A 22,874-nucleotide genomic window follows, 5' to 3' on the forward strand; every position below is an offset into this window, starting at 1 on the left:
GAGCTGGACTGGGGTAAAATTTGATAAAGTTTAGTGTATCTCAAAAAAATAATAATTTACATTACAAATTCTGGTCATACCATTGTTCATTTTGTGTCTTTCTATAAAATTCCTTTCTATCTGGCCTAGAACATAGCATGGATAGTAAACAGGTACAAAATAACAAAATAGGTAATAATAATATCAGTGCAAATAATAACCAAGCATACTCACAGCGAGTTTTTCGTTTTCGAATTGACTAGAAGCTGGTCCTGATCAGTCACTGAATCATACACTGAACCGATTCTTTTATGATTCTGTAAGGAAATCCTATTTGCTTGTGTTGCTTGTTGCATCAGTTAATCCTGCTGTGGCGTCGTTTGGAACTAATTGGAAAATGGTAGCAAGCAATATACATTTCTAAAAATGTAAGTAACCCAACAATAAACCCCTTATTTATAAAACTGTTGTGTAAAAGCCTGTAGCTGTGTGGATACAGCCGAATCACAGCCGTGATAGTCATAACACCGGTCTTGCTTCGTGTGATATATTGCAAAAATGTTGCTCGTGACAGCTGTTATTTTAATTCAAGTCATAAATTTGATACAATAATTAAATGGCCAAATTAAGTGACTATCCTTATCATGTTTATCATTATGAAAATCTGTTCTTGGCTACTGCCGTTACAGGACGCTGATCTGCAGCAAAAGCCAGTTTATTGTTGTCGTTTGTGTATTGCTATGACTTCACCACTAGAGGTAGATGCACACACAGGGTTAAAACATAAGACGTAAATTAATGACCATAGCTCTGAAACCTGTGTTTTCTCATACTAGTTCAAATCCCTTCCAAGTGTTATTCCCATCCTCAGTTCACATTTTCCCTCACTTACCTTTCATGCCAGACAGCATGAGATAAATGCAGATGAGATTCTTGGGAGCTTTTAAAGTTCCCATCTGGCTTTGACTTGTCCAAAAGACCACCTGAGGCCTGAACCAAGAGCTCCAGCTTAAAACCGTCAGATTTCAGATATGGATAACAGCCCGGTGATAAAGAAACTGGCAGGAGATTGAACGGTTACTGTATGATTAGACATTATCCTTTCATCTGATTCCCTCAGTAGCATTCTGCAGATAATGAGCATCCTGTGTCTGAGGACAAACCTGCAGAGCACCTGAGAAAGTTAATGGTGATGGTGTAAATGAATGATAAAGCTTTTTTGTCACTTATAAGATTAATATTGAGCTGCAGTGATTAAAAAAAAAGGTGTAATGCTTGCAGAGTATGTGATTTTATAAGGAACAAAGCGTGTCCAAAACATTTGGCAAAATGCTGATATTTTATTTGTAATGCAACTAAATATTTCCAGATGGCCATACTATTGTAAGACCCTCTGACTCTCTTCTTTCTGTCTCTGTAAATGTGGAAGGTCCTTCTTAGGCGTACAGGGTTCTCATGGAGGGGGCGGATCCATAGGAAGCAGGTTGATTCTCTCTGAATTAATCTCTGTCATTGTTTCAGACAGAAAGAGAAGGGGAGGGGTGATATAAAGGCTGGTTCCCTGTTGCTCGCTCCCATTCCTTCTGTTTTTTTTTGAGTGGGTTTGATCTGCAGGGGATTCTCCAGTATGATATTTTTGTTTACGGCCACCTTTGCCATCCTGGCACTCTCCTCCCTGGACCAGGTGGATTCTTCAGCCTATGACAAGATAGTCACACACAGTCGCATCAGGGCTAAGAAAGAAGGGTAAGATTGTTTTAAAAGTTCACCTTTGCTGACTGGGAACAAGATGGTTAATTTTGTTAATATTGTTAATAACTATTGTTAATATTGTTAAAACATAAAATTATATACAAGTCCACATTGAAATGTTGGGACTCAAAATGCTATTTAAGCCTTTAAAATAAAACAACAACAATAAAAACACATTATGATACATAAACGTAAAATTATTTTGTACCGTTTTTTAGTTACTAATTAAATATCATAATTTTTTAATTGTGCCATGTTATATACCTACCAAAAACTTCTTTTTTTGTTAGATTTTCACACAAATGATACGGACATAATATTTGTAATGGAAACAAATGTATCAAATAAAAAGAAAAAGCAAGAGTGTCAGACTCCCACTGTATTTTTATATTAGGTTATATTTTATTTATGTTATATACTGAATGAACCTAACACACAATCATTTAAATAATATATTTTATAAATAAAAGTAGTTTTATTGTTTAAAAAACATCATTATGCACTTAATTAGAACTGAATCTGAAAGATTGTTACATTTTATTTTTTATAAGTATAAATATGATATAATATTTCTTAGATCATTTTTAATTTGTATTTATGTATTTACAATTCAAATTCAATACAAAATTCACATTCTGAAATCTATGTATCATCAATATGTCATTTAAAAATGCAGAATATTTTAATCTGTTTTTATTTATTGACCATAAATGTATTTCTAAAACGTAAACAGACTAAAAAGCAATTTTTATTTTGTTCAGTCAGCACTTTAAAGCAATTTGTCAGTACTTCTATATAATCACCTGCCTAATTGAACACCTCTACGTCCTGTAAGTCTGTCATGTCTGCAGTTATCAACCATCCCCAGAGGGTTTTTTTTTTAACACACATGCTGTCTTTATTCCAGGCCCAATGTGTGCGCTTTACAGCAGGTCATGGGGACAAAGAAAAAGTACTTCAGCACATGCAGGAACTGGTACAAGAAATCCATCTGTGGCAAGGCGGCGTAAGTCATCCATCCCTTTTCACTCTTGACACTCTCTGCTTTAGCCGGGTTTCTGCCCGTGATCTCGTCAGAGGTCAGAGGTCGCTGTGAAACCACGCCTGTGGTTCTCAGGGTGAAGGTGGGTCATGATGGTGATGGATTACATTGATTAGGCTTGTTCGGTGCTGTAGGGCGTGTTCAGTGAAGTCAGTGAAGCAAAAGCATTTGAAACTATTTTGTACACTTCATATAGATTTGTTTGTTTTTTGTTTTGTATTAGTAATAATTCAAGACAGTTGGATTTTTGACAAAACAAGCTGGTCCAGACGGTAAATGCTCCCTAGAGTGAGATGATTTATGATGCAAAAACATATTACACTTTAGAGCCTTTCTCTCAGCTCGCAGCAGGGTGAAAGAATAGTTGTCAGCCGAGTGCATCTAACTGTACTTGTTTATGGCAGATAAACCACAGATCATATGCTCTGACTATGACTTGACATATTTATCGTTGCTCCAGTGCTCCAGCATCGTTTTCTCTTCAAATGCCACAATAATTTACTACATCTTCGCTGAGAGGATGATGTAAGCATGTTTCTGGGCTCTGTAAGACTGTGATGGAAGCCTTAGGGACAGTGGTGACTAGTAATTGGCAGGCTAAATTTTTCAGGCTCAACTCAGCCTTTCCACTGGCAGAGATCTGCAATATGTGAAAGAACAGAGAAAAACCTTTGGCCTCAGGAAATGTCTGTGTTTGATTGTACAGTTTTTTTCTCTCTCTCAGTTTTTTTTTTTTTTTTTTTTTTAAGTGTGTGTATATATACACATTCATACATTTTTGATGTGGCTTAAGTGTCCAAATACTTTTTGGTGCCACTGTATGTGTGGGACAATTTGTATGGGTGTGGTCTTGGTCAATTTGGTTGGTTTTGTGTGTGTGTGTGTGTGTGTGTGTGGCTGTGTACAGCTGTGTTTAATCATGCAGCAGCATGTCCAGGAACCAAAAGGACTGATTCCTCTTCATGCCTGTAGTCTTCAGACATACACTGATTTTGGAAGAGAGAAAGCAAATAAAATATTCTCAGCTCCATTTTAAGCTTTGAATTATATATCACAACCATTGCCCCCAGTTTAACCTTCTCAAGAGAGACTTACATAGAATTATAAAGAATTATAAAGAGTCTCCTGTGTACATTAATCAGTGTTCTGTGTGATTTATGATACAGCTCAGTTCAACTGTCATCCTTTTTCTCACCTGCAGTGTTGTTCTACTCTTGAATTTCCTCCAGCATATACAGTATGCCTGTAGCCTCTCTGGTTACTGTAGGAAACATATGAAAGCAATTTTGAATGTGTCTACTGGGAGGTAAATAATAGAAGCACAAAAAAATCTTCTCTGGCTGGCGTCTCCCCCCAGTTCCCCCTGACTAAACTCTGGGCAGCAGTAGGTCTGGAGCTGCCCAGCTTGCTGTCTCTCCTCTGGCCACTTAGGGGAAAGTTTGAGTCAGGCCTCTCTCAGGGGTCCCGCTGACTTCCTTTTTCCTTCCTTCACTGACACTGGGAACATTGTTCAGTGTCAGTGGATGAACTCCACCACAGCTGCAACGTCTGCGCCTCTAGACGCTATCACAATGATAAAAAAAGAGAAAAAGAGCATTTTAATCTGTGCAGTGTCAGGTGCGTGGTTCCAGCCATATCTGACAAACAGCAGGGCTACATGGCACGATAATTCTCAAAACCACACATCTCTCACTAAGACCAGTGAGGAACGACATTAGTCATGGGAGAATTACATGCACACCATCTGCAGACAGCTGTTAGAATTTTTTTAATTTTTTTTTTTAATACAAGGTTAGAACTTTTAGCTTTTAGGTACGTGGCCAAGATTCAAATTAGTGTTGACTCTTAATAAACATCTTGAACATCATGACTCTTAAAAAGACTTTAAAATAAATATAAATATAAATATAAATAAAATAAAATAATCTTTTATACAAATTAAGATATTCAGCCTGGGAAGGAGATTTTGTTTTCTTTATCAGCTTTTTCCCACATACTATAGTTCTGGTAGTGTTGTGTTTTTTGAAATGTTCACTTAAATATTGCAGTTGATTAGACATCATTGAGAGTGAACACAAAGCAAATTGAGACATTTTTGAAAATTTTCATAAGGAAAACACTTTCAATGTGGCAAATGTGTCTCCTCTTGACTTTAAGAAAAGATCTCTACTGTGCTCAGATCTGTCAAAATAAAAAGTCTCGCATTAAAAGATTTCAATTAAAAATCAGGAATTTGTAGCTTTCATTATCATTATTCATTATTTCATTTCAATTTCATTATCACATTCATCCCAGCTAACAGGGAACGTTCTCAGAACGTTTGTTTCAGAACATTCAGAGAACATTCAAAAGTATGTCTGCAAAATGAAGAAACTGAATGTTCCGTCAATGTTTTTATAACGTAATGGGAACATTTAACCTTCTTGGAACATATTTTTGTTAGCTGGAATGATAATTTTATATGTCTGTTACTGTTTAAATTTGTATCAAATTGTGAATTCCCAAAGTAAATTATTGAAAAGCATATAAAACAAAGTTGATACTTGAATGAAATGTAACAGAGGCTACCTGAGCCACCCCTGAGCGATACAATTTCCTCTAAAAGCGCATATCAACCTGTACGCTAATGATGTGTTCAATAAACCACTGGAACGCTGCACATTTTTCCAAACTGCATGCCAGATAGAGATACCAGTTGAAGTTACTGTTAAAAATGAAGATCAATCATCATGCTGTCAAAACAGCCCAGAGGCAAGTGACCTCACATGTTTCATGCTTTCTCTGTCAGGCCTGGCTCAGATTTTGCCCTCTTATGTTGTCAAAATGTTTGAGGATTTGCAGATGAGGTAATACTGTGGAACCTACTGTCACAGAACATATAATTATTCTGAGGAGAAAATTTTGATTTTTGATTTTTAAAAAATGTGGAGAAAAACAAATCCAGATAAAAGTCCAGATGGTTGAACAAACATGTTTTAAATGAAAAAGACACATCTGTGTACACTTAAAAATTAACAAGACATGCTAAAATAATTTATCATGCGATTGTGAGTTTTCTAGATCGAATACAAACAAAATGTCAATTCTTCCATTTTATAACAAAGGAATAAATTAGGTTGAGAATAAAATATTTTAAATGCTATACCAAAAATATGTCATCTCAACATCAGTTGAATATGATACTCTTTCTATAATTTGACTCTTTTTTTTTCTTTTTTCTATGCAGGATGGTATTATATGAGTGCTGCCCAGGTTACATGAAGTTAGACGGGAAGAGTGGATGCCCTGCAGGTCTGTATTCATTCTTTCCATCAATAGGAATATTACATTGTATTTTATATCTTCTTATGAGGTTGCTGGTCTGAGTGGTTGTTAGCATATTGCTATATGATTGAGGATGAAGTCCAAGCAGCATGATTTGAAGTGTCAGTCATGTCTGTAACACAAATAACTTAACATTCACATATGGTTAATTTTATTGGTATATTGGATTATGCCAACAATTATAATACATTTGACTTCAGTTTAAGGTCATGCTTAGATTAAATGTCAGGTTATTCATTGGCTAGGAGTTCAGTAGAGGAGAACATTAGCTTTTGTTCCCTAAACAAAAACTAGACCCAGCTGGCTGTACTTATACATGAGGTTAATGAGCCACAGCCTGTGTTGAATATAGACTCGAGGTTCACATCATCTGACTTTGGATTATTTGCTGTATTAAAACTCTATATTGAATCTCTTTATTTAATAGAAACTGTGCATGAGACTCTTTATGCTTATTTCCTGTAAATTTCACTCCACCACTCAGTGGCCCCTATTGACAATGTTTACGGCACCCTGGATCTGGTGAAAGCCAAGATCACCCAGCGATATGCAGACCAATGCAAACTGAGGGAAGAAATTGAGGGAGCAGGATCTTACACAATGTTTGCACCCAGCGACGATGCCTGGGAAGATTTAGATCCTGTGAGTCGTATTCCAGGCCATGTTCTACTTCATTTGAGCTGCAGTATTTGCATGCTATGTTTAAGTCAGTGATGTGTTATAAATAAGCATACTTTGAGCACTGAATGGAACTTATGAAAAATAAATAAATTTAGGAATATGTCGTCATGCTGTCAACTTCTTTTCCCAGTGCAAAGCTCTTACATTTTATAACGTCATTTCGGTATATTTGCAGGTATCGAAAGATGCCATGGTCAACAGTGGAAACCTTGAGCTTTACAATGCACTTCAGTATCACATGGTCAACAAACGTCTTCTCACTAAGGACCTGAAGAATGATATGACTCTGGAGTCCATGTATAACAAACAAGGCCTCTATATCAATCACTACTCGAATGGAGTATGTTTTTCTTTTCTTCAGATTCACTGTGTGTATATACTTTTTTAGTATTATTTTCACAGACAAGGCTTAAGCTAGTCCTAGACTAAAATGCATGTTTGAACTGAAAGTAACTTGTACTGATATATATCTTAAAATATGTCCGTGCCATTGTTTTGTCTCAAGATGCGCACCAGTAATGTGTTTTTCTAGTGAACGTTTATAAAAGATACTTAAATGCCCTAATTGAACTAAGACCTAATCCTGGCTTATTTCTAATTTTTTAAGGTTATTTCTGCTTTAAAAAAAAGCTATTTGCAATTGCTAAATTGTTCTGAAATGCACTTTAAAGATCCTGCCATCATATAGTCATCCTCATGTCATTTTAAACCTGTATGACTTTCTTTCATCTGTGAAACAATTTTTTTGAAGGTTTCAACCATTTTTATGCATATAATGCAAGTCAGTGCCAAAACAATATTGATTGGACCCCATTGACTTTCACTGAGTGGACAAAAAAAATAAAAGAAATAGAATATTTTATTTTGTGTTCCAAAGAAGAAATAAAGTCATACAGGTTTGGGCCGACATGAGTGAAGAGTAAATGATGGCAGAATTTTCATTTTTGTTTGAACTAATCCTTTCACTTCAGTTTAAAGTCACTAAACTGATCTGTTTCAATGATTTCAGGTTGTCACTGTGAACTGTGCCCGGATCATTCACGGTAACCAGGTGGCCACTAATGGAGTTGTGCATGTCATTGATCGGGTCATCAGCGCCGTAAGCCAAACGATAAAGGACGTGATCGAAAACAATGATGAACTGTCTACGCTGAACGTATGTGGTGTTATGACTGCGGTTTTGTAAATGAATACCAAAACTCCTTGTAGGCTTGCTGAATTTCTTCTAGAAACCATTACAGATGAAAAATATTTCTCACTAACAATTTGTTTTACAACTTTTATAGACAGCTGTTGTGAATTCAGGACTCCAGGCTCAACTGGATGAGCACGGACACTACACACTTTTTGCTCCAACCAACGAGGCATTTGATAAACTAGACAGCGATGTCCTGGAGAGACTTATGAGTGACACAACTGTACTTCAAGGTAAACATTTTTGTTTTTAAGGGGTTTCAGGGGGTTGCACTACAAAGCTAGTAGTGATACTGCTACTTTGGTTTTAAAGTCTTCGTCACAACATACACTTACTTTTAAAAGTTTGGGGTCAGTAAGATTTTCTTTTTGAAAGAATTGAATACTTTTATTCAGCATTAAATTAATCAAAGTCACAGTAAAGTCTTTTACAAATAATAAATGCTGTTCTAACTTTCTATTCATCAAAAAATCCTGAAATCAAATAAACAGCCTTGGTGGTGAGCAGAAGAGACTTCTCAAAGACATTCAAAAATCTTACTGACCCCAAACTTTTGAACGGCAGTGTATGTGCATACAAAACATGCACTGGATGATATAATAATCACCTTCAAAGATTTGAAAGACTAGCACCCTCATGTTTTAAGTAAACTCCACAAATGCAGTCCAATCCAAGCAGTGCCACATTCTCAGACGACGGGCAAACAGCAGATCTGACCGCAGCCACAATGGGATCCAAAATCAAGTTTGGTCAAGACCTCTAACAGAAAGGGAAATGCTTAGATGCTGAATAATACTTCATCGGATTCTGATGAAAAAGATTAGGTATTTTGTGGTGAGACAATTATAAGTATTGTAACAGGCAAAGTATGTCTGTTTTCCCCATAATACAGTTTCACAAAGAAAAGGCAGCAAATATTGGCTAAGAAGTGGGTCTCTTTACAACTAATCTAATCTGTGTGAGCTTTAGATTAGATTAACATTTAAAGAAAAAGTGTTATAAGAAAACAACTTATAGACGTTTATTCAAAGCAAAGTCTAGCTTTGATGTTAACATGAATTTCTTCTGAGGCTCATTATCTCGAGAACTCACTGATGTAAATGTAGTGTGCAAAAACGCAAATCATTAGAGCAGATCATACATCAGGGTTCTGGTTTATAGGCCAATAGCATATAGAAAAAAAAAAACAGATTGCTTGTGGATTTTGTCTACTTAAATTAGATTTGTTTAGCATGACTCATTTAAGGCTAGTAGGACCACACAGATGTACAGTATAATGTCAGCATTACATCACATCTGGCTCTTACAGGATCATTGGTCCTGTCCAAATGGCTCACTTGATGTGGACCTGCGGTCTCGTGGACTTTGCTCGCATGTGTACATGATGTCCACAAGACCCTAAAGCCCAGTTGTCCAAGACAATATTCAAAGGCTCCCCATAGGCCACGATATTTCTAGTACTTGGGCTGTAAAATGACACAGCTTTTTCGTTTACAGAGACTAAGAGTTGTCAATATATTAAAATAATTAAATAAATAAAAAAACAAAGTTTTAAAGGTGCCCTAGATTCAAAAATTGAATTTACCTCGGCATAGTTAAATAATAAGAGTTCAGTACATGGAAATGACATACAGTGAGTCTCAAACTCCATTGTTTCCTCCTTCTTATATAAATCTCATTTGTTTAAAAGACCTCTGAAAAAACAGGCGAATCTCAACATAACACCGACTGTTACATAACAGTCTGGGTGTACGCCCCAATATTTGCATATGCCAGCCCATGTTCCCAACATTATGAAAGCCATTAGACAAGGGCAGAACGTCTGGATCTGTGCACAGCTGAATCAACAGACTAGGTAAGCAAGCAAGAACAACAGCGAAAAATGGCAGATGGAGCAATAATAACTGACATGATCCATGATAACATGATATTTTTAGTGATATTTGTAAATTGTCTTTCTAAATGTTTCGTTAGCATGTTGCTAATGTACTGTTAAATGTGGTTAAATCATTTATTACTGTATTCACGGAGCCAAGAGCCGTCGCTATTTTCATTTTTAAACACTTGCAGTCTGTATAATTCATAAACACAACTTCATTCTTTATAAATCTCTCGAACAGTGTAGCATTAGCCGTTAGCCACGGAGCACATTCTTAAACTCATTCAGAATCAATGTAAACATCAAAATAAACACTGTACTTACGCGATTAGACATGCTGCATGACGAACACTTTGTAGAGATCCATTTTGAGGGTTATATTAGCTGTTTGAACTTTTTTTATGTTGTTTAAGGCAAGCGCGAGCTCTTGGGGTGTGGAGCACCAGATTATTATTATAATTATGCCCCAAAATAGGCAGTTCAAAAAATGAATTAAAAAAAATATATGGGGTATTTTGAGCTGAAACTTCACAGACACATTCAGGGGACACCTTAGACTTATATTACATCTTTTTAAAAAAAGTTCTAGGGCACCTTTAAGTACTGAATGCAATTCAGGGTTAACGCATTTTATGACCAGTGAATTTTACATGATTTTTCCAGTTGTTATTTACTCACAAAAAGCAATTTCTACCCAATAAAACATTTTAGAGCTTGACATAAATAGAAAATGATATATTCATTAAAGAAATCCCAAGAGCTTTTTAAGATTTTATTCATTTCCTTGAGTTTTTAGGTTTAAAAGTCCCTCATATGGTTCTTAATAAAAGTGACAGTTGCTGAGGAAATAAATTAAAATATAAAACATAATGTAAAATAAAATATAAATATAAATCCAGTTAAGATCTCTTTTTAGCTTATTTTAAAAGTTTGCTTTGTCTTTTAAAAATTATTTTAATCATCTTGCAGCCCCCTTGAAAGTGTGCTAAAGCCGTCAAGTGGAAATGTAAACCAGTGCTCTAAAGTGTCCCATTTTTTCCCTTTGTGGCCACCCTTGCTCATTGACGTTGACTCCAGAGCAGACTGTCTCCCAGTAGTTCATGTTCCTACAGTAAGTGTAGATTCAGAAAAGGCCATTTTGAATAGGACCGAATTGTCTTATTGGTTGGGCGAAGCACTTAAAGTTGTCAAAATGCACATATATGTACTGCTTAAACAAATTCAGGAAATAAGCTCAGCTGCTGGAAAAGTGATATCACAGTCTCAACTCTCCACCAGATTGCCCCCGCACAGGAAGAACTGGGCGGATATCCCAGTAGTCTACATGAGCTTCTGTGTTTTTAATTGTCTTTGGAGATCTATAGCCAGAAGCTTACTGGACTATGACGATGAAGTAATTTCAACAGTTTAGATCACAACAATGTTTATCTTTCAATCTGTCACTTAACCTTTCTTAATCTCTCTTGTTCTGGTTATTTTTCCAAGCCCTGTTGAAGTACCACCTCCTGAACTCAGCGCAGTGCTCTGAGGCCATTATGGCAGGCTCCATCTATGGGACCCTTGAGGGCAGTAATATTGAGATTGGATGTGATGGTGAGAGCCTTACAGTCAATGGTATCAAGATGGTGTTGAAGAAGGACATTGTCACCACCAATGGGGTCATTCATTTGATCGACCAGGTGCTCATGCCTGACTCGGGTGAGACTCTGTACATGCCCACTGGGTTCAACCTGACATTATTTGATCTTAAAGGGATAAAATATACAACTTTCTCAATCCGAAGTTATGAATAGTGTGTATCTTTTGTATGTCTTGCAGCCAAGCAGGTGATGGAGCTGGTGGGCAAATCTCAGAGCATGTTTGGTGACTTGGTGTCTGAGCTCGGGCTCTCTGCAGCCATGCAGCCTGAGACTGAGTATACTCTTCTCGCCCCACTGAATGGAGCCTTTTCTGGTGAGATGGCCTCATGAATCTGACTCTATGAGCAAAATGCAGGAAGTTTCAGCAGATATATTCAGTTTGTATTTCATATAGTTACACTTCTGGATGCCACACAGTCCTGGTTAAAATGTCAAAATAACTTCAAGTGTCTCCTCATCACCTGTCATGCAGATGAGGTAATGTCCATGGATCAGCGTCTCCTGAAGATTATTCTGGAAAACCACATCCTGAAATTCAAGGTCTCTCTGAATGAACTCTACAACGGCCAGCTGCTCGAAACCATTGGAGGAAAACTGCTCCGAGTCTTTATTTATCGCACGGTGAGAGGCAAAGACTTATAATATTTTTGTCTAAGAGAAAGACTCTTAGAGAAAGATTGAGGACCTGCAAACAATTACTGTGTAAACTAAATGAGTGAAAACAACCACTTTTTAAATGCTTTATTGCTCTGGTCTTTGGCAGTTAAGTTTTATACACTAAGTATATTTGCTTCAGGTAAGTTTGTAGACCAGAAAAATTCTCCTTGTCTTGACTATATTGTTTCTAAATACTCTAGGCTGTGTGTATTGAGAATGCATGTATGGTCAGAGGCAGCAGAGAAGGAAGTAACGGAGTCCTTCATCTCATGAGGTCCCTGATCCGGCCGCCCCAGAAAACCATCTATGAGCTGCTCTTGAAAGACGGACGATTCAAGTGAGATTGTCATCATGTGAAATGATTATATATATATTTATAGTAATAATGAAAGTCCGTCTGTGGTGAAAATCAAGTTTTTAATGTTGTTCATATGTCTATGTGGTGTTTTTATTAAGCGTTAAGACAAACAATGTGAAAATTCATGAGTCAACACCATTGCTGAGTATTTTGCCTTTAAAACAGTGATCTAAAGACAGTTTCAAAAACACGCTTTGAAATCATTGGTGTTTCTTACATCACAAACTACCTTATAACCAATCACTTCAATGTGCCGGCAGGTTTTAGCATATCATTGACTATGACCGCTCTGAAGCAAGTGAGTCATGTAACATTAGCATCACATTATTAGCTGTTTGATAACAGTCAAGCAAAAAGCTAATCATATTAATTAGCGTTATGTGTCCGACGTTGTAAGTTGACCGAGTGGATCTCTGAGCTTGTGCGAGTGAGTGGAGGCGGGGCTAATTAGCAAATTCACAGCTCCGCATATACTAAATTAAGCAAGGGTGTAGAGTTACATTTAAGCTATTTTAAAGCATGATTTTTTTTTTCACAGGAAAAAAAACATTTAAATAAGATAATAAAGATGAGTTTTAAGGGATACAATTATTTAATGAAATTAATGATTAAGAAGACTTTAATGAAAAACTACAAAATATTAAGTACAAATGCTTCATCAACTGGCTGAATTGTTCCAGAATCTTCCTGTCTCTGATGGAGAGTGCTGGACTAACAGACCTGCTGAAGCAGGAGGGATCGTACACACTCTTTGCTCCAATCGATGCCGCCTTTGGAACCCTGACAGAGGAAGACATCGCTCTTTTAAAAAGTAAGCCATTTTTCCACTCGAATTTGTCCAATTATGTCTATTACCTCACATGTGACTATCCTCTTATCCAGGTGACATCAACGCCCTCAGGGCAATCCTGCTCTACCATTTTAGTAATGGCATCTTTATTAATGGAGGACTGGAGGGTGGAGTGACTAATCTTCTCAAGACCATACAGGGCAACAACCTTCAAGTGCTTTCGGTAAGTACATTGATAGGATCTCTATCGGTCGTGGTTTTTAGTGACTAACAAACCAAATCTATCTGATTAAACACTGTAATCAGTGAAAACAGAGATTTCCTCAAATGTCAGCATTTTCCCAACAGTGATTATGATAAAAATGTCCTGTAATTAGCTTTTCCAGTTACATGATAAATGTTTAAAGGCTTTTGCACACATAATAAAACTGTTTGACTCCAAAAGAGTGACTTTTAAATTTGAGCCAATAATAACGTTTTTTTAAGAACAAGAGAGGAAGGACTTGACATGCGATTATCATCAGACAATGCAATTAGACGGAGGACAAATTTCCTGTGTCTGTTCTCAAAAATTCCATGAACCAAATCCAGACCATTCACGTAAATCCTTTACAGGAAACGGGTACCAGTAGGTTAACACTGAGTATGAAACTAACTTGATTATAAAAAAACATGTATCATCTCATCCTAATTAGGACTATGAACTTTTTTCTTTTTATGTTTGTGTATAGCCAAGGGTCTATGGCATTTTGTTTGTGCATTTAAAGCATTTGCTACAGTGATAAGGTCATAACATCCAGACAGTTTGTTGCCATCAATCAAAATCAAGCTCAAATCTCAGAAACGCCTCCATCCGTAACTCCCTCTAAAAGCTAGAACAATAGGTCTCCTATTGTTCAGATACTTCCTTTGAAATCAGCACTGTAAATGTAAATTTACTTTAGTCAAGAGATATCTTACAAACAGAGCCAATACAAGAAAGTGACTTCTTAAAATGATATGCAGCTGTTGTATTTGTCTACATGTGCTGAAGTGTTTCAAATGGTTTTATAAGATCATCCCACTTAGGCTCACATAAATATTGGAGAACAACATTTATTTATTTATTATTTATTCATATTATTTTATGGATTTTAAAATATATTGTTATACTTTAATATGCATATAATATTACATAAAATAATAATTGTGTTTTTTTTCCCTCTCATCTAATTAATGGTCATTTTCATTTATTGATTAACACCATCTTATACTCAGGTTAACAACTCCATCCATGTAAATTCAGTGGAGGTTCCAGATTTTGATCTTATGGCATCCAATGGAGTGATTCATGTAGTGAAGACTATATTATATCCTCAAGGTAAAGTATTAACAGCAATGAATATGCGTTTATATGCAAATATCTTTGAAATGTTTAAGATATTATATTTTGGTGGGACTTTTACAAGCATTAATCAATTGCAAAATCAATTGCATAGATGGACTATCTTCGATGTACCTGTTTTTTCCACTCTTATATAACTGTACAATTCCTGAGACCTAAGACACAGTCCCTAGAGCTTAATAGAGAACTTTACTGCATTTCACAGATCTGCCAGTTGGCCGTGAAGACATATTGATTCTGCTGAGGAGACTCATCAAATACATGCAGCTGAAGGTACAACAGAACTCACTTCATATCTGAACACTGACTCACATTATATAACAGATCCATCACAGTCCAGTACATCACTGTACAAACACAAATCCTGTTTTATCAGTTGGTTTTATTTATTTTTTGGTTTGGTTTGTGTATAGTTTGTATCTGGATTCACCTATCATGAGGTTCCACTTACATTCATCAGTAAGTTGAGATTCATCCCTCTCAGTTTCATTTCTCTCTTTAAGTTCCACATAACAAAACATCATCAAGGACATATGGGTTATATTTGACATGCTTTTTATGAATGAATATTGTGTTTCACCTTGCAGAGAGGACTATAACTACACATGTCATTGAGAAAGGTAAAGCATTATCACATCACTTATTTTATTTATGTTAATTATTATTATTATGTTAATTATTATCATTACTAAATGCATTTAGTGGTATAAAAGCATTAATTTATTTTATTTGTGATACTGAGCTCCTCAGGCAAGCCTTTCTCTGCCAGCCGATTATTCCCAGAAGCTCTTTTAGGTATTTGTACAATTATGTATGTACTCAAGTCATTATTCAATATAACAACAAGCCTGAACTTTGCCTCAGCTGCAACTCTTAGTAAACGGATTCATCATAGAGCCTCAGAGGAGAGCGAGCACATGTTGTTTTGTTGGCTGGAACCAGCACTGGCATCTCCTCTGGCAGTCGCTGGACAGATAGAGCAGATAAAGAGCCATTAGAGACAGAGAGGGAGAGGATTTCGCCCCAGACCATGGCAGGAGAACTACCTGTTGAGTAGGAGTTAATGTTGAAGCTCAGAAAATTTGAAATGGAATTTATGTGCATTGATGCTATTGGAAACTTGGCTTAAAATGTGTATTTGTGAAGGTAAAAACTGATTAAAGCTTAGGTACTGGCAGTGTTTGCGAGAGTTACGACCTAGAGAGCAGAGCTTTGGATCTCAAACTTTAGTGGTCAGCGACTGGCTAACTTTCTTCTTGAAAAAATTAATAAAATCCCACAATTTTGTAAAGCTAAAGCCCAACATTGGCTTATACACACACACACACACACACACATATATATATATATATATATATATATATATATATATATATATATATATATATATATATATATCCTATTATCCTATTATACATATCCTATTATTATAAGGTTCTGGAATTTCCAGAACCTTTGCAAAACCCAATCGGGACTCTTATTTATTAGTAAATAATGGACAAACTTTTTCCATGAAAGATCTTTTAATGACAAAGTTAGTTATAAATGAAATACAGATGGGCCTCATGAAAGTCACGTCATTTGAAGTCTTTGTACGGCTTAATTTAATATACAGTGTAACATTCGCATGTGTCATTCATTTATCGATTTGTACGTTCCAATAAGTCTCTAATACCACACAGAGTACAATGAAACCTTTGTAATGGTTTAAGTAAATGGTTTAACTTTTGATTAAATGTTGATTGTGATCTGTGAACCATAACAGTAAGATTTTTTTTTTAATTAATACTTTCATTAAGCAAGGGCACATTAATTTGATCATGATAATAATGAAATATGAATAATAATGAAAAGTAACAAAATATTTCAATTTAAAATAAATGCTGTTTTTTAACTTTCTGTTCATCAAGAATCCTAAAAAAGTGTTCCTATAAAAATATTAAGCAGCACAACTGTTTTCAACATTGATAATAAAAAGAGCACCAAATCAGCATATTAGAATGATTTCTGAAGGGTCATGTGACACTGAAGACTAGAATAGAAATGCTGAAAATTCAGCTTTGCCATTACAGGAATAAATTACATTTTAAAATATACTAAAATAGAAAACAGTTATTTTAAATTGTAAAAATATTTCATATTATTACTATTTTTACTGATTACTGAAACATGTAAAATGCTACTGATCCCAAACTGTACTGTATAGAAAGAGAGAGAGAGAGAGAGTGTGTCTGTGTCTGTGTGTGTAATTTAGTGTTTTATTTTTTACAGTTTCTTATATACAGTCAGTGCAAACTGTGTTTGAGTTCCATCATAAAACCCAAATTACCATTTATGCTGAGCCTGCATTCCAAAAAAAAGACACGATCCTGATCCGCAGCCACATGTTCACAATGTCTTATCTCATCTTTGGCAGAATATACTAATCTATGTTTTATGAATTCAGCAGTAGCATGAAACGTGATCCCCGTTGCAGTGTCTAGAGAGAAAGGCCAACCTGGTGTTCATTAACAGCTCTGTCAGCACCAGTGACTATTAATGATTGGCTTATACTCACATGCTCATCTTTGATCATTTACTTGTGATTTATGTCACTTTGGCACAATGCTCGAATTGATTTCATAACAAGTTTGCAGCAATTGGAAGCAAACCTAACTTTAACATTTAACTCTCTGAATAATTTGTTTTTCACAACATTGTTGAAAATATCATGGCCACTATGATTTGACATGACACCTGACAGGATCTGTTCCTTTCCCACAGGTCCCGAGATCAAGGTCACTAGGGTCATTGAGCGTGAGCCCATTAAAGTTACAAGAGTGGTTGAAGGAGAGCCAAGCATCACCAAAGTTACACGAGTGGTCGAAGGAGAACCAAGCGTCACCAAAGTTACACGAGTGGTTGAAGGAGAACCATCTGTTACAAAGGTCACAAGGCTCATTGAAAGTATGTCCAAACATAAAATTAAGTATTAAGGTTAATTTATAAAAAACACAATTTCTTGTAACATTTTTTAGCCTCCATTCTTTTTGCTTAGCTCACAGTGCCTCATCTGATGTGGAAATTGCTGCTGAAGGAGAACTCAAGAGAATCATGGGTGAAGGTCATTAATTTTTTTAACATTTGAAAAATGAAATCTAGTGCAGTAAGAATTGGATTAGATTGAGATACTCAGCATGTTCAAGTCTGTTCTCAAAAGAAAATAGACAAGTTTCCCTTACTTTAACATTTCAGTTTGGTTCAGTAAACAGAGTTGTTTTTTTTATTCTGTCTACATTGAAATGATTTTTGTGGCACAGCTATGTCAAATCTTATCACTTTATATGTTGTAGATATAACCAAGGTGCAGCCATTTCAAGGTGGTGACATACATATACTCCAGGATGAAGACATCAGAAAAATCACTGATGCAATCACTCAGGGAGGTTGGTCTAAGAGAGTCTTAGTTGAGTTGAGTGGTGAGAGAGCCTATATCCAGGCCGCAATGTTGCTGAAATGATAAAAGTAACCCCTTTATCTGTTATTAACTGCATAATATACTCTTTTTTTTTCATAAACATCATCATAGTGCTATATTAATATTATTTGATCTATTAAAGTATTTCTTTAATTTATTGAATTAGCTTTTGTGCCTTTGTCCTTGCTTTTTAGCTTTAGATAATTTGCATTTCAGTTTTAGTAATTTATTTTATTTTAGATAGTTGTCAAGTTAAACTTTTCATCTAATATTTATTGTTTATTTTATTTCAGCTTTATATCAGTTAACGAAAATTATTTTTATTAGTTTTTATTTTAGTCAACAGTAACAACACTGACCTGGATACAAATTGGTACTTGTACTGTATATTTAAAGGTTAATATTGTGTTTTGAACATTAAACTCATTGACACTGAGCCATTTACACTTGAACCAAGAGACCGTTTTTGAATCTTCAGATCAGATATATCTTTCTCTGCTGCCAAACACTTTTACCCATAATCCTTGGCACATGTAGTGATCGTGTTCTTTCCCGTATTGTTTTTTTTTTTTAGGCCATTGATCCAAACCTTAGTTTGATTTATGATTAGAACGGCTTGGGATCTGTAAAATTCTTTTGTAGCTTCCTAAAGAGCTTGACGTTTTTATTGAGAGCAGCTGTGAACTCAGTGATTCATTCTTGTTTAGTAATGTTTAATGTTTGTTTGTCTGTCTAATTTTATGCCCATGGATTACAATCCCTAGTTACGTAACAGAATAAAGCCCTGTTGGTTTTCCCATGGCCTCACACACATGGCTCTACTCCATATGTTTTTGATTTAAATTCCTACCCTATGGTTTTGATTCATTTTTGGCAAGATCACACTGATGATTTAGCTAAAAGAATCTGTTTTAATCCAGAACCTTAAAGCAGTACAGTTAAAGTAAGATTAAGGGTTTCATTATTGACTATTACTCACTGATTTGGCTCAGGGTTGTTTTTACTTTTGCCCAGAAGTTTCTTCATCCATTGTTCTCATGTATCCTTGTTCTCAAAGGTGGACCAGGCATCACCACTATAACTAAAGTAATCAAACCAGAGCCCCAGGTTGTTGAAAGTAAGACCTGATTAAGTAAATGGTGATATAATATAGGTTTTGCCCAGATGTTTGGTTCATAGACTTGTCTTTTTGCTTGAAGGTGAACCAGGGATCACCACCTATACCAGAGTAATCAAGAAAGAGTCTCAGATCACTGAAGGTGGGATGTAATACATCCATACACATGACATTAACACCCGCCAACCTGCCAAATGCGGGTGGATTTCAGCAATGCAGTCACTCTTACTAGCCATTTTTGCATGTTGAATTGTATTTATAATATATACATTTTTCAATTGTATTCTTTTAAAAAGGCGTCTGAAATAATAAACTAAGCGCAATGTAGTGTTTATATTGATTTATATTGAAATATAGATTTTTTTGATACGTATCGATACTGTTTACTGTTTTTAAGAAACGGTAAACAGAAAGAAAACAGTATAATGTGTAACAGTATAATGTATCTGTGTGTCAGGTCTTAAAGTGACAGCAGCCTAATATACCTGCTGCCAAATTATGAGATAATATTAAAAATATCTACACTATATGGCAGTTTTTTGTCCCCCATGATATCGATGTCAAAATTGTGGCCAGTGAAAATGCTGAGTGTATAGTAACTTTGGAAAACCACTAGACACAGTGTCTGGTGGGCAAAGAAGTTAATGTCAAGCCCTGATTAGTGATATGATGTGGTTTAAAATTTTGAACCAAATTGAATGTTCATCTTTTTGTGCTTAAAGGTGCACCAGGGGAAACCACTATTACCAGAGTAATTAAACCAGAACCGCAGATCATTGAAGGTAAGATATGATTTTACACTTCTTATATATTTTTGTTGTTTTAAAGACTTTAAAAACATTAATGAATTAACACTGTGAAATCTTTATCAAATCTCAAAATGTCCTTTTTTTTATTATGTACATTATAATAGTTTGTTTGATGTGTTTATGATTATACTTTTTATGACTTATATAATGATTTTTACCATGTAAAGCACTTTGGTCTACTGTTATGGTGTTGAAAGTGCTATACAAATAAATTTTGATTGATTGATTGATAATGTTTTGATGCCTAAATTCAGCTGTGATGTTTAAAATGATGTTTTAAAAAGAAAAAATTGGATTATTAGTTGAAACATGGCAATTATTGGCTAATTGCTATCGGCCAGAATTTTATTATCAGTTTCAATTACTTTACACTCTGAGAAAAAATAGATTTAATATAGAACTCTACAGTTCTTGACTACATTTTAAAGAACACTTCATGCCAAAAAAGTTCAATATAAGGAGAAATGTCTTAAATGATTGCATAATACTTTCTTGTTTAATGGGTTATTTCACTTTGTCTAGTGATAAAGTATGTTTACGAGCTGTTTAATTTATAAAATTTAATTAAAATACAAAATGAATTAAAACCAAATCCATAAAATGATTCCATATTGAGAAGCCCTAAAAGGTTCTGCATGAAGCGCCTGACAAAACCCTTTAAGTTTCTATATAGTTCTATATAGAGTGTAGTAAATTATAATATTAAAAACAATAATTAGAAAAAAGTAATATTTGATAATATCTGATTTAATATTGTATATTTGATTATTTACTGAATTTAATTTTATGCCCCTTTTAGGACCAGATTTCTCAAAGATTGTATCTTTGAAGGACAATCCAGAACTCTTTGAATCAGAAACAGAGAGAATCACCAGAATCATCAAGGGTTAGTGGCTTCACAGCTCGTTGCAATTGATATGAAGAAGAATCTGATGCTGAAAGTGTAATTGATTTTTTTTTCTCTCAGAGGGACGTTCTCAAAAACGAGCCGCCATCAGACAACCGCAAGGTATGCATATCAGTTCATTAACATCTGATGTGCCCTTTAAGTCATTTAGTTTAACTTTTTATACAGACATTTAAAATGATTTATTTTCAAACCCAACTTTATCATAATCTATAGACCTTTATATTGTAAAGAGGAAAATGAACCATAGATGTGTAGGGCAACTTTTTATAAATATATATGTGTGTGTGTGTGTGTGTGTGTGTGTGTGTGTGTGTGTGTGTGTGTGTGTGTGTGTGTGTGTGTGTGTGTGTGTGTGTGTGTGTGTGTGTGTGTGTGTGTGTGTGTGTGTGTGTGTGTGTGTGTGTGTGTGTGTGTGTGTGTGTGTGTGTTTGTGGACTAAAACACAGGATTAAGACGAAGAGTGAGACTGGTCAGGCATCACTACAAACCCAAACAGTGAGATGAATGGAGGCTCACTGTACCTGAAGATCCAGCTTAAGTGAAAATCATTGTTGTAGAACAGTGTGTTTGTCCTGAAAATATGCTTTTACTACAAACTGCACTGAATGTTTACACATTACAAACCAGTGCAGTAATATCTTGGATCTGTGTGGCAAACACAAAAACCCACTTCAACTCCGATAAGGGGTACTTGAAATGGTGGTGGTTAGAGAGACATGGTCATTTTTTTCCCCAGCTGTTTATATTGTTTCTTTGAATATATACTGTATGAGCCTTGTCATTGAGCTTGTCGTGCACATGATATTTTGTGGTGCTTGCATTCAGACACATGAATGCATTTTTATCTGATCAGGATCAGAATAGCTTTGGCTGTTGTTTACTTTAAATTATGCAGCTTGTAACTTTCTATCATTCCGCTGAAGATCATTCATGTAAAACTTTTTTTAATAGACATATCATTATATTGAAATAAGCCTCAATGGAGCTTAAAAAAATAAAACAATTTCTGCTTAAAACAACTCCACTTGTGATTTTACTGTTTACCTTCAAAACTCTATTCATTTTTGAATCTGTGTTGCAACTATTGTTTTATGAATCATATTACAGTGATAACTCACCCTCAAGTTGTTCCAAGCCTGTATGAATTTCTTTCTTCTGCTGAACACAAAATAAGACGTTTTGAAGAATACGGTTAAGCAAACAGTTGATGGACCAACAAAATACTATGGTAGTCAATGGGGACCATCAACTGTTTGCTTAACCATATCCTGATGTCAATGACTGCTAATGATGAACCTAATGATAGCCATAACCAATCATTTGTATCCAAGTACTGTACAAAGTCACTTTTGAAATGGCTGATTTTTATAGTCTCCACGCATCGTGATGATAAATGTAAAAAATGACATGAAGTGAATGTAAAAACTAACAATGCAGAGTAAAAGAAACACATGTTGGCATAAGGGATTATGTGGCAGCATGCATAGATGCCTTTACACAAAGACACGTGGATGACTAAATGTTTGAAAGAAGTCAAGCTTTGCTCCTGAACATGAAACCCCAGACTATATTGAAAAAACATTGGGAGGATGAACATGACTAAGTTGTTTCAGATGTATATTCACTCACCATACATTGTTTGCACATGGTCTAAAGTAAAAGCTGCTAAATTCACACCAAATATCGATCCAAATTAAACTAAAACCATAAAGAAACATTTTCATTAAAATAAAATAAAATATAAAAAACTTTCAGCTAGTTGCAGAAACATTTGTGAGTAATCGGACATTAATCTGCTTAATATGTAACATACAATGTTTTTGCCTTTTCTATTATTTATAATAGCGATTGCTATGTAACTTTAGATTGCCATCTTTCAGCACATCTCCTTTAACAGTTC

The 22,874-nt window shown here is 35.3% G+C and overlaps 1 protein-coding gene across 2 annotated transcripts; it reads left to right on the forward strand.

The window, feature by feature from the left end:
* The first annotated feature begins 1,477 nt into the window (after positions 1-1,477).
* On the forward strand, positions 1,478-22,010 carry postna (periostin, osteoblast specific factor a). 2 transcript variants are annotated; one of them, XM_067397932.1, is made up of 26 exons: positions 1,478-1,725; positions 2,639-2,737; positions 6,000-6,064; positions 6,582-6,739; positions 6,954-7,118; positions 7,788-7,934; positions 8,065-8,206; positions 11,338-11,550; positions 11,671-11,805; positions 11,965-12,113; positions 12,350-12,486; positions 13,188-13,318; positions 13,390-13,520; positions 14,555-14,657; positions 14,887-14,954; positions 15,095-15,140; positions 15,269-15,301; positions 17,445-17,627; positions 17,719-17,784; positions 18,014-18,106; positions 19,196-19,255; positions 19,338-19,397; positions 19,978-20,037; positions 20,864-20,950; positions 21,032-21,073; positions 21,421-22,010. In XM_067397932.1, the coding sequence occupies exons 1-26, from the start codon at positions 1,607-1,609 to the stop codon at positions 21,471-21,473; spliced, it is 2,745 nt and encodes a 914-aa protein (XP_067254033.1). In that variant the 5' UTR covers positions 1,478-1,606; the 3' UTR covers positions 21,474-22,010. The 2 variants fall into 2 exon arrangements, 1 of the variants encoding a protein (XP_067254033.1); XR_010896194.1 differs by lacking the exons at positions 20,864-20,950; positions 21,032-21,073; positions 21,421-22,010 and having other exon boundaries at positions 18,014-18,131.
* Positions 22,011-22,874: the final 864 nt, after the last annotated feature.

This window comes from Chanodichthys erythropterus, chromosome 10, assembly GCF_024489055.1.
Source record: "Chanodichthys erythropterus isolate Z2021 chromosome 10, ASM2448905v1, whole genome shotgun sequence".
Classification (NCBI taxonomy): domain Eukaryota; kingdom Metazoa; phylum Chordata; class Actinopteri; order Cypriniformes; family Xenocyprididae; genus Chanodichthys; species Chanodichthys erythropterus.

Bases quoted from the DNA above. Each gene is read 5' to 3' on its own strand.
- postna (XM_067397932.1), top strand. From the start codon at position 1,607: ATGATATTTTTGTTTACGGCCACCTTTGCCATCCTGGCACTCTCCTCC. The intron at 13,319-13,389 runs GTAAGCCATTTT...CCTCTTATCCAG, and splicing joins AGACATCGCTCTTTTAAAAA to GTGACATCAACGCCCTCAGG. The intron at 13,521-14,554 runs GTAAGTACATTG...TCTTATACTCAG, and splicing joins ACAACCTTCAAGTGCTTTCG to GTTAACAACTCCATCCATGT.